Here is a 16,609-nt window from a genome sequence, read left to right as displayed (position 1 = left end):
ACCGACCTGGTTACGGTCAATTGGGAAGGAAAATTCAAGTTCGTGCTAATCATTTTCAGTTGCGAGTGGCTGATAAGGATCTACACCACTATGATGTAAGTATAGTTTGCTCATAAGTTTTTTGTTGTTGTTTATTATGTTGGTAAGTTACAATGTGGTATGGATTTCTAGAGGATCAGGACTTTCTAACATGTTGCAGCGTCTCCTCCATCGTCTTCATCCGATTAAATAAAGCGAATCGTTCTTGTTTGTTATTTTTCTTCTGTCCAGACCTTTTTTCGGAAGTGCATTTCCGAATTCCTCCAAGGGGGGTGCATTCGGAGATGAACTTCCGAGAACACCACATTTTATGAAAAATAACTTTATTTCGGAGATGCATCTCCGAAATCAATATTTTATATTAAAAAAAACACTTTTTCGGAGATACATTTCCGAAAACACATTTTTTTCAAAAAAAGTACATTTTCGGAAATGAACTTCTGAAAATAGGGGTATTGTGGTAAATTCATCAGAGGTGGCCAAAAAGATTAGGAGGTGGGTGAAGAAATTTTCTAAAATTATGTTATGTTAATTACGTCAAGGTGATGCAGCACAAATAAAGTGAAGATCTTATGTTGCCTTTAAGAAATTGAGTTTCTCATGCTTAACATGAGATCTCAAGGCTTCCTCAATACACAAAGATCAAGGATAAAATATTAAAGGAATTTAGTGGAGCCTTTGTTGGGTAATTGCACCCCATCAGTAACAGTATTAAAATTAATTTTGTGTAAAAAGGATAGACTCTTTGTATCAAAAAACTTTGTGACAATGATCATGCATGTAGTTGAAGTCGAGAATCCAACAGAGTATGTTTATGTGAATTTTACTTACAGAAAATGTACCGACATAAATAGATAGTACTCCCTCCGTTCCAAAATATCAATTATAAATTAGACAAAAAGATTAGTATTAAATAAGTAAGAAAGCAGAGACATATTTAATATCAGTAAATATATGGTGTTTAAATCTCTTATGTTTTATTGTTTTTTTACCCAATAGCCCAACCCCTTGTAATTTAAAATAGTTGTGATAAAAATCAAGGTAAACAAAATTAGACCGGACATTAAATCGGTGTATTTATGGATTTAGGGTTTTAAGGTTTGATCGGGGTTCAACCGATTATTTATAAATAAATATTTTTTGTTATCTATAAGAATAATAATGCACAAAAAATAATTATATTTTTTAAATATAGTTCCTACCAGTTCTACCAGTTCCTACCAGTTCCTGGATCCTGAAGGCTATATTCAAATATAAAGACGCTTTCATGCAGTCTGCCCCGTGGCAAGCCTTTCAAACAACTGGGGTTTATGAAACCAGCAGAGTGTATAACTTGCTTAGAGGAGATAGACCCAAAGTCCTATGGAGGACCCTTATGTATGCTAATAGAGCTAGACCGCGCGCCATTTTTTCTTTGTGGATGGCATGTCAGAACCGTCTGCCCACGAAGGATAGACTGGATCGGTTTGGTACCATAATAGATGGAAAGTGTGTGTATTGCGGTCAGCTAGAAACATGTAGGAATCTGTTTTTTGACTGTGCAGAAACCAAGAGCGTTTGGAGTCAGCTTCTTACCTGGATGAAGATTAGGCATGTTCCTTGTGATTGGAATGAGGAGTTGAACCGGCTCTGTTATCAGATAAAGGGGAAGAGTGGTCGTGCTAAACTTCTGAAGTTAGCAGCCACTGAAACGATCTTTGTTGTATGGAACCAAAGAAACAATATTATTTTCCAGAATGGGAAAAAGGAGGCTTTAAGGAGTAAAGACATCATGGAAATTATTAGATACATGGCTGATTTAGATGTTAAATTGGCTAATTATTGTAATATGTTGTAGTTTTCTTCTGATGTAGAGTTTTATGTGTTTGACTTGGTCTTGTAGTAGCCTGGATCTTTGGATCGGCTCATGTACTTATCCTGCTTTTAGAATAAAATTGTTATTTGCTCCAAAAAAAAATTATAAATAATAAAATAATTTATTGATAATTTCTTAATAATTAATATTTAATATTTTTTTATATTTTTTACATTTTTTATATTTTTAATAGGTTATATAGATAAGTTCAAAAGTTTCATTTTAATAAGAATTAATAATTTAATAATTTTATCAATTGTTTGTTCACGATATTATCTAGTTATTTTCTATGTGTTGAATTGTATATTATCGTATTTATTTATTATATATTATTATACAAAATCCACTTTCATTATTCATTTGAACAAAAGAATTTAAAATAATTTTTACTATGATTATATGTACTAGAGTGATTGGAGAAGGAAAAACAAAATTAAGTCATGCATTATTTTTATTCAAAACAAATTTTTTATCATACTTTTATAAATCAAAAACAAATTCCGGTCTGACCCTAAAAATTGTCTAAACCGTCAGTTTTACAGTTTTCCATTTTAATGTCCAATCCGACCTGTTAGGAATCCAATTCTCGATCCAATCAGTTGAACCGACCGGTCCAGTTTAATTACCATGATAAAAATATTTTAAAAAAAATTGAATACCTCTTTTGAAATTGTAGTGTTAAGTTTTATTCATGCCCCCACATTTGTACATGAATGAGAATATAATTGTGAGTATCCGATGCTTGTTAGTGCTTACTTTGAAAAGCAAAGATTCCACCTACCACATCAACATTTTAAAAATTTTGTATGTGACTTCTAACACATACATTTTAATTAACATCACAAAAAGTTCTATCATCTAAATCTCTAAATGGAACTTGAAGCTAACAATAGAGGAAGCAAATTCTCTTCATATGAAAGAGTAGCAGCCATAAGCTTAGTGGTTCTAGCAGTGGCTTCTCCTCTTTACATAGATCACAGATCAGAGAGTGAGTTGGAAGATGATGAACAACCAATTAGTGTTGCTTTTTGGTTACCTATGTTGCTTTTTGTATCGGTTTTAGTCATAGTTGTATCAGCTTTTTTGGATAAGAGCTTCACAAGGTTTGATCGTAATTGGATTCATAGAGTCGGTGGTTCTTCTGGTGGTATTGTTTTGATTCTTATTGTTCTCTTTCTTGTTTTGAAGTGTAGAGCTTCTATGTAAGAATGTGCTATGCTCAAGCTGTGTTGTAGTATAAGATTTCATGAACTTATTTTATACAGTTTGTAAAGAAAAAATACTAGAGCATGTTAATCCTATTAATATTGAGTGATTAATGATCGTATGTATTTTGTACACCTTAATAAGAAGTTTATATTTAACCTTTGAAGACCAAGTTTTTATCATCATAGGAAACATGTCCTCTTTCTCTGCAAAGATATTGGCGACATCCCTACAAAAGAAAAACTAAAATCCTCTAAAAGAAACTAATACACGAGTAGTATGTCATTAAAGCATGTGCAACAAAGCTAAGGGTAATGAAAATATGACTCTTTGCAATATATGACTCATATTTGTTTTGCCATAACTAATCTGTAATTATTAATTAAATTATAACTGATCTACACTGAATTTCCAAAAACTTAAGACCGTAGTAATATCTCTTCAGAGATATCAATCATGAACAAAAGAGTGTGGCAAAAGAGAGCATTACATTAAACCTCTTAAATTAACAATGATGATTGTGAATTCACTCGCCTAAAACATGGGTGAATCATAAAGAAAAATTAGAGAGCAAATCTTCAATTTGATTGCTAAATCCATTAACAGTAGAAATATAAAATTTCTAAACTGTTTAAATTGATCAAATTAATCCCTCGAATACTTCCAAAAGAGGAGTGATAGTTCAGTGATTAATTTGAAAAATAAAAATAATTTAAGGAATTGTTTATTACATTTATATAGTCAAGAGACCATGAAGGAGTGACAGTTTAAGAACCAAACATTTTGGGAGATGAATTATATTTGAAAGTTCTTATGCTTATCTGGATATAGGTAGAGAACATTAGATGGATTCTTCAAAATGAATGTAAACTGAAAATGTTGACTGATGTAACTTGTAATTGTCATAAATATAGGTCGTTTAAATGTAGGCTAATTTTGAACTTAAAGAATAAATGGCATATAGAATAGGGTTGGTGGGGTTTTCGTTGAAGTAAGTTAATGCACAATAATTGTCAATATACATTCATATTAAAGAAAACTTGCAATGTAAAATATAACTGTCAATGTAAAATATAACTGTCAATATGCCGCATCAGTCAGTACAAAAATTACAACATAAAATGCATAAGAAAGGATCAGACATACACCTATTCTTCACACGAGAAAGGTAAGAAATACTACTTCAGAATAAAATATGCGACAACAAATTGAAATATAAATTTACAACAATTAGAACAGCCATAACTTATTGGGGCAATGCATGAAGATAGCCTCATTACTATATGCCAAACACACAACAATAATAAGTTAAAAATTTACAATACATTAGGAAATAACCAGATTTATTGCCAAAAGTGTGCCTTCTCTCTCCTCCAAGTAAACAAGCACCGCAAAACTTCTTAAGATCCTAAATCACGCTGTTGAAGTTGACAGGCTGCTGTATATACGCTTCAAACCAGGACATGCAGCACGAAATCTTACCATGCTGGTTGAGCTTATCTGCAAAGCACCATAACAACCCTTTAAATGAATGAAGAAAATGTTTAAAACAAATATTCAAGCATTGGCATGTTGAATCATACAAGAAAAAGGCTCATTAACTGAAATCAACAATTCATGTGTTATAAACGCATTAGCTCTCACCTTAGGACAAAAGCGAACATCAAGAGTCTCCAACAAAGTGCACTTTGAAATAGCAGCCTCAACAGCTCCCTCATCAATGTTGCATGACTAGAATATCCAAATAACCCCCAACCCAAAAAACATATTAGAATGCAAATAAATATAGCACAAAAAGGAGTAAAGTTTATGTTGGCAGAGAAAAAAAATATGAAACAAACATATGACTACAATAAATTTAATAGTATATCAAGAATTGCAAAGAAAAACACAACAATTACGATGTGCATAGATAAGTTTAAGTTGGTAGATAGGAATAATAACCTGAAGGAATAGATTGGTCAATCTCGGACACTCTAGCTTCAGAACTTCCAATGAGGAACAGTGGCTGAACAAATAAGTCAAAACATTACCATCTGTTATGAGGACAGAATCCAATCAACATTCATTTTAACAGTAAACAATACCTTAAATTAAGCAAGCATAGGTTGAGACAAGCTACATCAACCTCCTTTAAATAAGCGGACAGAGAAAGGTTTAAAAGTAGTAAATGGGAACAATGTGCTGTTGATGGGATGAAAACCTTCCTAATGTTAGGACAACCCACACAGTTGAGGTTCTGAAGTAATCGGGTGGGTTGCTCGCTTGACACGTGGATATTTTCATAGGAACTTGCAATGGATAGGACGCTTACGCTAGGAAACTTCCCTTGATTGTACCCCCAGTTTAAATCATGCATATTCTTACAGCCATTTAAACTCACACGTGTAAGGTGAGTGCAGCAAGAAAGAAGCTCTTCTATGGCTTTCTGACACAAAGTTCCATAAGACAAGTCTAACTCCTGAAGAGCTGGTAGAGCACCCCCCTTGTAAAGAGGTTCAAGTGATGAGTCAGTGAGATATTTGCATGCCTGCAACTTTAATACCTTCAAGTACCAAGAATAACAGTCAGAAAACATATATTCAAGAGATGGAAAACCATATATTCCAAGATATGCCATCAGCTCCAAATTATCACTAGTACAGTCATGTATGAAGCAATTAACATCATAACCACATTATGTGTTGATAAAAACCAAATTATGTTTAACAATAGGGAAATGAACCAAATTCACGTTCACAAAGATTAGAGGGGGAAATTTTCATCAGTACAGTTGTGTGTGAACCAATTAATGTCATAACCACATTATGTGTTAACAAAAACTAAATTACACATTACAATGGGGAAAATGGATCAAATTCACGTTCACAAAGATTAGAGGGGGAAAAGTAAAGGCCTGTGAGTGCCCTTGGATAGATATCTATTTAAGCTCTCATTCAACAAAGCTATTTTAGACTTTTATTGTATTAAAATCAATTTAAGGACATCTCACGTTATTTCTAATTGTATCCAATTCCAAGTATCTAAATCCTGCGATAGGCACAAATAAACTCTTATAAATAAGTCATGTGCGTGGTAATATCATAACTTCACTAGGTTTATTAAAAACTAAATAACCGCCACTTTTGTATATTTGTTTTGGGGATAGGAGGAGGTTTTCTCCACTACTTGTGTTTTCTATTTATAATATGCTAGACGCTAATAAAATATGCAAACTAAAATATATGATATTTTTACCTTTAGCTGTGAACAAGAGTCAAAAACAGGCTGCAGATTCACCAAGAAAGTGTATGATAAGTCAAGAAGAGCTAAATTTGGGAGCCATTGCAGGGAACAGAGTCCCTCTAACCCAATCGATGGGCATGACATCAATATTAATGACTCAATTAGTGGACATGCACGGGTTGTTGCAGACAAGCAATCATCAGTGAGTTGACTGAAATTCAAAATAACAAAACATCAGTCCATACTCCATACACAAGCAGGATAACCAAGAAAATAACAAACAAAGCATTACCTGCAAAAGGAAGCATCAAGAGATGTCAATAGAGGACAATTAAGGGATGCTTCAGACAGAACGCCACATCCTTTCAACTCAAGTGAGACCATTAGCATCGCTTCAATGCGGAGTATGTTTAACTTTGGGCATATTCCTAAGTTGAGAGAACGAAGACCAACCTAAGAAGCAAGTGAAAAAAGGGAGTCACTTAGCTACTGAATCTCATCATATCATTAAAACTCAATGTACAAGTTTTTCATGAACACCTATGGTTATCAAGTTGAGATTCAAATCATGAATGGGAAGACCTAGTTTCGAAATCATATTCAAATCTTACTAAGAAAAGTCATTGGCTACACAAAGTTAATAAAAAGTAGTTGGTTACACAAATTTCAGGGGCAAGCCGGGATTCATCAGAATGAATCGAGATTCATGGTCAAAATAGATATGAACAGTGATTTGAATATATTGGGTTCAGTTTTCTTCAAAATCAAAATATGACTTCAATGTGTCTAAATGCTGATAACCGTGGTCCGAACACAATTACAAATCCCTAACACAAAAGCAACCTCTTGGACTGCAAATGTATGAACTTTTACTTAAATCATGCAGATAGCTAAACACAGGAAAAAGATGTTATTCTGTAGATTTAATTACGCATATTTCATCACATAATAAACTAAAAATGCAAGAAGAAATAGAAAATTCAGGTAATAAAAATTAAAGTATAAGGTAAATAATAAATCAATATCACGTACAGGGCAAAATGATGCATTTTCCAAATGATCACAACCATCCAAAATGACCTTCTCAAGATTTGGGCAGGTTAGCTCAAGAGTAGTAATTGCTCGGCAACCACCAAGAGAAAGACTGATTAATGAGGTGCTGTTGAAGCGAACTGAAGTCAAGCTCTACATGCAGCAAACATCAAGTAGAATAAAAAATGTTACTATTAATACGAATAATAAAAAAATATCACCAACAAAACCCCAATATATCAAAGAAACCTAACCTCTCACACACACATAAATACAACAACCAGAAAAACTGAGACACAACCCCAAGGACTTTTCACAGGCTAAAATATTTTTGATAAAGTTACTAGTGTCAAGTTGATTCATTGAAATGCTGTTATTGTAACAACTAATGATTCATGTAATAATTTCAACGAAGTTCACAAATTTCAGTAATTTTTTAAACTGATACTGTGACTTTTGTGAAAATACCCTTTCAGAAATTGTCAGTGAAAAAAAGTTACACATAGGCAAAACTTCAATCCACAAGTTATGGCACAACTAGATTATGTGATTATACAATTTATAATTTATAAAAAGGATATAGAGTAGGAAAACATCTATTTGATTAGTCAGAATATACTATTAACACAGCTCAAGAATAATCAAATTTTGGGAAGTAAATCCGGGAAATGCCAAAAAAACTTGCTCATATACCTCACAATTATCAAGAACTAGTGATTTCAACACAGGACATCCTCCATCATTACTAAAAACATCACATATAGAATTTGTCAAAGATTCACACTCAGAGAGGTCCACTTCTTGTAAGGATTGGCACAGCAGTGCTAATGTAGTTAAGCTATCCTGCTTTTGCAATGCTAACTTCTGCATCACCATAAAGGTCATCATTGAGGGCTATGGTCTATAGAAGATATGAGAATGGGGAATAAAACAAGATATAATCAAAAAACATACTTGAAGTGAATTTGAAGTGATGTTGATCCGGTGAAGTACAGAGCAGTTAGACACTTGTATTGAAGAAAGCGATATAGCCCTCAAGTTCAAATCTGCTAATCTGCCGAGGAAACCATTCAATAAATAAATTAGACGCAACAATCAAAAAAAGGATTCAGCAATGTCTTAAACAGAGAGTACACGAGCAACAGAGAAAGACAGAATTTTAGTGCTTTTCTGAGGAGAAAGAAAGTAGAAACATACTTGCGACAGTACACCAATCTAATATTTTGCAAACGTGGAAGATCCAACGACACTGAAGTCAATAGACCGCAATTGTCAAGCTCCAAAACCTGTATTGGCAGTGATATCATTTATTCATCCAAATACTCGGGAATAGACACTCCATTAATATCTAGGACAACATACCTCCAACATAGAACTATGAGCTATCGCGGCCATTGATGCAGAAGTGATGCCCTCGCAGCTATGAAGCCTTAGAATTGTCAACATTGGGAGTCGAACAGACTTCAAAGAGAAAAGTGACCATGTCAGACAAAGCGAGATACTCTGATTCAAAATACAATCTTAATATGCATAGAGTAAGTATACACTTCAAAGCACACCTCCAAAGATATGTTTGGGCAATACGATGCATCAAGAAAACCAAGATTAGGACAATGCTGTGCTATTTCACGGAGTGTTTCATCGCTGACACAAGAACAATTACGCATGTCCAGCGACACTAATTGAGGACATGAAGTTGCAGCAGCACGAATAGCAGCATCAGGAAGTTTGTGGCAAGAGCCTATATCAAGTTCATGCAACAGAGGGCAATTAAGAACAACTTGGGCCATGTTACTGCGCTTCAACGACATAGTTTTAAGTTGTGGGCACCTGACAAAAGAACAAATAGTCACTTTTTCACTTTTCAAGAAAGTATCAGCTAAATGTCAGACAAACTATGAGGCATATTCACCTGACTTGTATTCGCATAACACGACATTTTGTTAATTCAAGATGACACAGTCTCTCATGAACGACAGATATCTCCTGAATACTATTGCCAAGTGTAGAGTCGTTGATATTCAATTTTCTCAACATAGAGCAATCAGGTAGAGCAAGAAAAAAAGCATCCCCTATTTGTCCTCTTCCTAATGTCAAAACCTCAAGATTCCTGAAAATAATGAAGCAAATCAGCTGGAGTCCAAGACGGCTTGATTCGGTGCGATGATGTCAAATAAAAAACCTACCTTAACAAAGAGATAGCCTTCATGACCAGCAAATAAATAGACTGTCCTGATATGCTCAATGCTGTAGCATTTGGATAACGCCTACACATGTCCTCAACTGTAATTACAGATAAAGCCTTGATTAAACACATTTACATACTAAGGTTATGAGTTTTACAGAAGCAGGACATAAATAATAACAAATCCCCAATTTCCAATACTCAAAATTGAATGTTCAAGGGTTTTCTGCAAAAACATAAAACAAAAACTAGGGATCCATAAATATGGGTACTGCGGTTTAAAAGATCAAAAATTGGGGTTGGTTACAACAACAAAGATACTCGAATACACAAATAATAGTATATTGTAATCATATATTATTATTAATACATAAGAGAAAGCCACAAATTTCACTACCAACAAAATAATAAGGAAACACGGAGTACCACAAGTACTCTACGCGTATCCATGCTTCAGAGCTAAAAACTTTCATAAATAATACAACATATACTCAAGCTCACATTGTTCTTCAGATATGTCCCGATTTTCAAAATTCAAATTCTTCCAGAAATCTTCATGCGTACTAGCAGCTCGCCACTGCTTACAAACTCTAGCAGCTCTGCAGAGATTGGTCTGATCCAGAAATGAGAAAACCTAAATTTCATAGGAAGAGAAAATGGACATAAGAGAACAATCATGGAGAAAAAGGAGACTTTTGACGTCGATCCCATATATATCGAGAGACATAAATGTTACAAAATATACTAATCTTTCACAGTGGCTTACCATATGCAGCAGGTCATCCGTAAGATCCATCCTGACAACCTCTTGTTCTTCTAATTCTGAACTGTCACTATCATTCCCTTCCCTGTCTTCCACACCGTTACCATCCTCACCATTACACACCAATGCAAAATCGCCATAACAAGTGACATGACTAGGTCGAAGAGACGTGTCGAAATCTCCATAATCCATAGAATATTTCACTTTACTAGAAGATGTTGGGTCATCAAACTGACACTCACTGCAAAAAAACACAATCAATCTTCACAATCAAACTCACCAAAATCATCCCAATACAGTCAAATTAGCCCCTTTTCACTTCATTTCATTATCCCAACATATACATTTTCACATAGCAATGCACACGCATAAAAAACATGTAATTTACAAACAAACAAAATTAAGAAAATTCATGCGCAAAATTAAATAAAATTAAATTAAAAAACTCACTTATAGAACTTGGCGCGCTTGTGAGATGAATCGCGGCTCTCATCGGCGACGGGACTCCCCGGAGCAACAGCGGCGTTTACAGAACTACTTTCTCCTTGAGTAACTTGCCAGGAACCAAACGCATCTCTCCCATACTCAACAAATCTGCCGTCGTAATTCACGTCTTCACCTTCTTCATCATCAAAAACGTTTCCGAAGTTGTCCTCGTCGTTGTTCATAGGTTCAACGATATCACACCTTTCCTGTTCTTCTTCTTCCTTTTCCTTTTGGTTGAAGCATAGACAACACCAAAGATTCATGCACTTGAGGAAATTGAAGGCGAGTGTTGCTCACGAACCATGTGTCTCGATCCCGCGCATTTCGAGAAGAACTTCAAGAAACCCTAACCGGCGGCGATGGTGAAAGCGAATTCGGAAACGGAGATGTTGATCGGTGAATTGTAGAGAGAGAGAGTTAGAGAGAGAAAGTGGGAAAGAGAGCGAGAGGAAGAAGGAGGGTTTGAATAGATCTGATCAGATCTTGGAAGAAGCTGCTTAGAGTTTGTTGAGATGTTTTTTTGGGTTTGGTTTTCCTACTTTTTTGTTCGCAGAGAAATGACCATTTCAACGACGTCGTTTCTAAGGTCTTTTGTTCACTTCACTGTTTCAGTTTAGTTTTATTTCTCAAACTCAAAGTGTAATGTTTCTTTTCAAGTACATTATCTATGTTTTGTTGACTTTATTTTAATTATCTTTTGACATAATGTTTTGTATATTTGAGTTTTTCTTATCTAATTTTACTATTCGAGTTGCAACCGACTAATTTAAGAAAATAAGTTTTGATAATATTTTGTTGACTTTATTTTAATTATCTTTTGACGTAATGTTTTGTATATTTGAGTTTTTCTTATCTAATTTTACTATTCGTGTTGCAACCGACTAATTTAAGAAAATAAGTTTCACCATTGATTTGCAGAGGTCCGTTTAGAGTAAAATTGAGATATTTTAATAAAGCGTGTGTTGTTTACAAATCGTGCGTCTCGATCTCTTAAAAAGAATTTAAGTTTGGTTTTGTATGATGAGATTTTTTTTTTACAAATATTCGTTTATTATTCACACAGGTGTTGATAAAATATTGAATGATTAATCATTTTAATGACAATTGAATGGAATGTTTATTATCAATGTGGTTTGATTTTTTATTATGTGCATTGAATTGTCGGGATTAATTGTTGTAAATTTGAGGCGAATTTGATTATATTGTTTGAATATTTGTCTTAGAGTTTGAGGCGAAATTGATTATATTGTTTGGATTTGAATATCTGGATGAAGTTGCTTAGAGTTTGAGGCGAATTTGATTATATTGTTTGGGTTTGAATATCTGGCAAGTTGTGATCGGTAGAAATGTCATCATTTATGAGTTGAAATAATGGGACTTGAAAGATAACATTCAGAAGGATTAAGTCACAATCCTTTGTGATGAACTAGCCAGTGAAGAAAATAAGGAAATTCGACCAGAAGAATGCAGAGTTCAAGCAGGCACAAGCAGACCTCGAAGAATGAGAATCATGCTTGCAAGGTTGCAGTAATGTGTGATTACATTAGATAGTATGGTAAATGATGAATGTGAGTTGGTACACTATGTTTTTTATGCAGATATTGAGCCAATCAATATAATTTAAGCATTGAAAGATACAAAATGAATGCAAGCAATGATGGAATAAGCGAAATCCATAAAGGTCAATAAAACCTGGTCACTAGTCGAATTGCCACAAGGTAAGAAGGCAATTAATGTGAAATGGGAGTACAAAATAAAGTTAAATCCAAAAGGAGCATTAACCAGACGCAAAGCAACATTAAACTTTTAGGTAAAAATTAAATAAATATTTTGTTAGAAATAATACAACCACTAAAAAAATGCCCCCACAAGAATTTAAAAATACACTTATCAATTACTGTCAAAATAATATCATAAAAACGGTTTAAAATTGTCCTCACATAGATTTTATGAGATATTTAATCTATGTAGAAAAAACATTGTTGGCAACAACCATAGAGTGATGCCTCAAATATTTCCAGACAACAATTTTCACATGTTGTGTAAAAAAGTGTTGTCAAAGACAACATTTGTTGTAGTGCTATCAATTGACTATTTGATATGCACATTAAATTAACACAAGATTCATCCTTAATAGTCTATTTCACGAGAAAGATCGACCCAATCAATGCGGATGCCCTTTTTCTAATTTTAAAAATAGGCCTAAATTAAAAAAATGCAATTTTAATAATTAAAAATACAATTATATATTAACTAAGTAAAATTCCAAAAAACGCATTGTCTCCTAAATCACTTTCAACAGCTATCAACTTATATTAATTCAATTCAATTCTATCATCTTTTTATGTCCAATAAATAAATGGGGCCCTTCGGGAGATGAGGCTCAACGTTGTAGAACATGTTGTTTCTAATAAGGGTTGACCATGTTCATAAGTCTCATCTTGCTCGAGAACGCAACATTACCCTCCAATGTTACCATTATCCTTCTAAAATTTCCCATTTTAACATGAGGTTCGCTCACTATCGATGTGTGATGCCTTCGTTATTATGTAACTTCCATAAGTCATTTTCAGTGTTACCTAAATCTACTCATTTATTCCGCAATTACTTCATTTGTTTGACAAATATCACACTTCATTCAATATCATCCTGAAACCTTTTGGGTGATCCAATACCCTTCTCAAAATATTGTTCAATTAGGTCTTTACTCATTCCCCTTATCATCCTGGCATCCTTTTACTTGTACTCATCATCTTCGAGTGACCTCTAAGCATTAAGGTTTATGTGATCTTGGTACTACTTCTGAATTTCATTGTAATTTTGTTTCACTTCAACCTTGCCCTCCTTGGATTGTTGCAACTTAAGGAAGTAAGAGACACACATAGCCCAAAGTCGACTATTTCTTAAGGTTTTTAACTAGTCTTCTTACTATGGGTAGCAAAGAGGATCGTGGCCCGCGAGGTCGGTCTGCGCACCCGCCAAAAAATGGCGGGTTGGGATGGGATTTTGGGACCGGCGTCAACCAAATTCAGCTCCGCAAAAGTCTGTCGTCCGCCAAGCCAGTCTCGCCTATTCGTCCAGTCTGTCTTGTTAGTCTGCCCTTTTTAGTTAATTTTAGTAAATCCAATTCTTAATGGTTTTAACATTTATTTGTGAATATATGCAATATTTTTTTAAGTAAATTTGTTTTAAAAAATGCTTTAGAAAAAATTATTCTAAAAAATAAGTGAAAAATCTAGTTGAAAGGTAAAAAAAAGTCTAATAATCTATTAAAAAACGAATAAATAGATAAATAAATAATAGGTGGGCAAGCCCGTCGGCTGCTAACTCGTCACCTAGGCGGGGCAGGCATGATTTTAATGCCCATTTTCATTTTGCGAGCTTGTCCGTCCCGTTCTTTTTTTGGCGGGCGATCCATTTTGCCACCCCTACTTCTTACTGAATTGCTACATACACATTACTTTGATTAAGAAACAAGCACAAACTAAGCATATAATGCTTGACCAAATATGAAAAAACACTAAGTATACATCAAGACTCCAATTAACAAAATCCACTAAACTCGACTCTCAATCTGCTTAAGACACCAACTCACATTCCTAAAGAAATATATACCAACTTTCTGATATCACGATATAACACCCCAATTTTTAACTACATAAGTGTTTTTTTTTCCTTTTCAAACAACAACAACAGCAATATTTATGTTAGCCTATTTTAATGAATACAACCTAAGTAATAACTTTCCTATAAAAGGTGTTTTCTAAAAACTGTGGTCATAAACTTGTTAAAGGTTACAAAATGTTTTCACTTCAAAAATATACTTTCTAACAAAGTGTTTGTACTTAAATAAAGATCAATATATCTTACACAAATAAATATTTATTCTATAGAAACAAATTCCGTAATAAAATAAAGGGACCACACTCTAAAACATAACCCTAAGCTAGCTTTGAACTTTAATCCAAAAGGTGATTTGCTATCAATGACCCGCTGTGACATAAAGTCAGTACTTTCAATCACCAAATTCAATTACCGTTCTACCAAGTATTCAAGACACTGTGATATCCAAACATCAACGACTACTAAGAACATGATGACATTCCGCCCTTTTATAATATTATTATAAGGTAAAGATCTAAAAACAAATATATATATATATATATATATATATATATATATATATATATATATATATATATATATATATATATATATATATACCACTTTGAAGAGTGTCATGGGGTTTCCCCACTAAGAGGCCAAACCATATGATGTCCACCCTTTCATCAATGTGATTTTTATCCTACGACAATCAAATGTTGATTATAGAATTTACCACTCTGAAGAGTGTCATGGGGTTTCCCCACTAAGAGACCAAACCATATGATGTCCACCCCAAAATGATAATTATGATTAGCAGACTCAAAAGTTCTGCATAACTAAGATGGATTCATTTTTTGTAATCACACCTTTGTGTAGTCAAAGAGACTCACGCGTACTATGAAATGCATAAGTGTGTATTTGACTATTTAACATACATACTGGTGCAACCACTTACATATCAATACAACATATGTAAGACAAACATCACAATAATTCACATGTTCTCAATCATATGTTTCATGTATATTTTAACCAAAATTTAATGCATGTTAATAAGCAGTTATACCAATCATTAAGTTATTTCATCAACACATCAAACATCGTATCATTTAATCAACATATTAATCAACACACCAAACAACAAACCATTTAATCAAGACACCAATCAACATGAGTACTGTTGAAGCGGTAAAGCGGCAGGCAACAAAAGTTTTGGAAGTATTTATCCGGGAAATTATCGTGTCCATAGAGATTAGTGATATCGAACTGTCATTCAACAGTTTCCGCAATTATGAGTTTGGATTAAATTGGTGAAGCATAAAACCATAAAAGTAAATATCAACACAAAAAGAATTCATTTTTCAGAAAGAAGAGACTTATCAAGCCTGGTATATAATCTACTTCTCACAATACTTAAACTTATCGACCAGTTACACTCAACCTACAATACTCATCAATGTCATTTGGCATCGCTCACACCCTAAGTCATTTCTAACCCAAAGTAGAGAGAACTACTATATCATCTCGGCGACGATCTCTCAGCACACCTCAACAACACAACAGACATCCATATCAATCGTATCGACGATCTCTCAACCGACACAACTAACACGAAAGCATTAAGCTTTGACACCCATAAAGATTGTTAGCTCTAAATCTATCTCTAAAATCCAGAAACTAACAGATACTCATCCTAGATAAGGATTCAAGAAGTCTATCTCTAAAACAACCCAAATCCCTAGCACAGAGCAAAAATCTAAGACAGCAATCAACAAAGATTTGTAAAGTAAACTTTATATAACACCATGATCAACAAATATACATGAGTTCAAAGTTAAATCATATACAAAACCCAACCAAAGAGAAATACACAAATAAGAAGAGAAATGAACCGAAAATCTCTCGGTTTGTCAGCTCTGATTGATGATCAATCCACCCCGGATCATCCGTATGCAAGCTCCGAAGTTGTTTTCTAAGCTAATCTAACTAAAAAATATTTGGTGATGGAGTGGGAGCAAAAAATACCCAAACCATAACCTAAAAATTGTGTTTTTGGCCCTTAAAACGTGTTTTTATAAGCACTGCTTCGCCCGACGGCAAAATGGCTTCGCCCCGGCGGCTCAACACAACAACTTTTCACATTTTTTGGTCAGTCAGGCTCGCCCGGCGAGCCCAAAATTCGCCCGGCGGAACACACCAGAAACAACAAAAA

General features: G+C 34.0%; 2 protein-coding genes across 2 annotated transcripts; one reads left to right on the top strand and one right to left on the bottom strand.

Annotated features, from left to right (window-relative positions):
- Window positions 1-2,764: 2,764 nt before the first annotated feature.
- LOC131598528 (uncharacterized) lies at window positions 2,765-3,100 on the top strand. Its single transcript, XM_058871118.1, has one exon. It carries the CDS (start codon window positions 2,765-2,767, stop codon window positions 3,098-3,100), a length of 336 nt encoding a protein of 111 aa, XP_058727101.1.
- Window positions 3,101-4,127: 1,027 nt separating this feature from the next.
- Window positions 4,128-11,409, bottom strand: LOC131596383 (F-box/LRR-repeat protein 15). The gene is made up of 17 exons (XM_058869017.1): window positions 10,756-11,409; window positions 10,309-10,546; window positions 10,044-10,176; window positions 9,544-9,640; window positions 9,270-9,467; window positions 8,917-9,187; window positions 8,720-8,818; window positions 8,555-8,643; window positions 8,312-8,411; window positions 8,051-8,221; window positions 7,358-7,510; window positions 6,618-6,778; window positions 6,338-6,536; window positions 5,188-5,645; window positions 5,045-5,108; window positions 4,745-4,831; window positions 4,128-4,600 (listed from the first exon to the last, which is right to left on the bottom strand). Exons 1-17 carry the CDS (start codon window positions 11,052-11,054, stop codon window positions 4,514-4,516), a joined length of 2,904 nt encoding a protein of 967 aa, XP_058725000.1. The 5' UTR covers window positions 11,055-11,409; the 3' UTR covers window positions 4,128-4,513.
- Between the last annotated feature and the right edge of the window lie 5,200 nt (window positions 11,410-16,609).

Source organism: Vicia villosa, linkage group LG4, assembly GCF_029867415.1.
Source record: "Vicia villosa cultivar HV-30 ecotype Madison, WI linkage group LG4, Vvil1.0, whole genome shotgun sequence".
NCBI lineage: Eukaryota > Viridiplantae > Streptophyta > Magnoliopsida > Fabales > Fabaceae > Vicia > Vicia villosa.
This window is presented reverse-complemented; position numbering and strand designations above follow the sequence as displayed.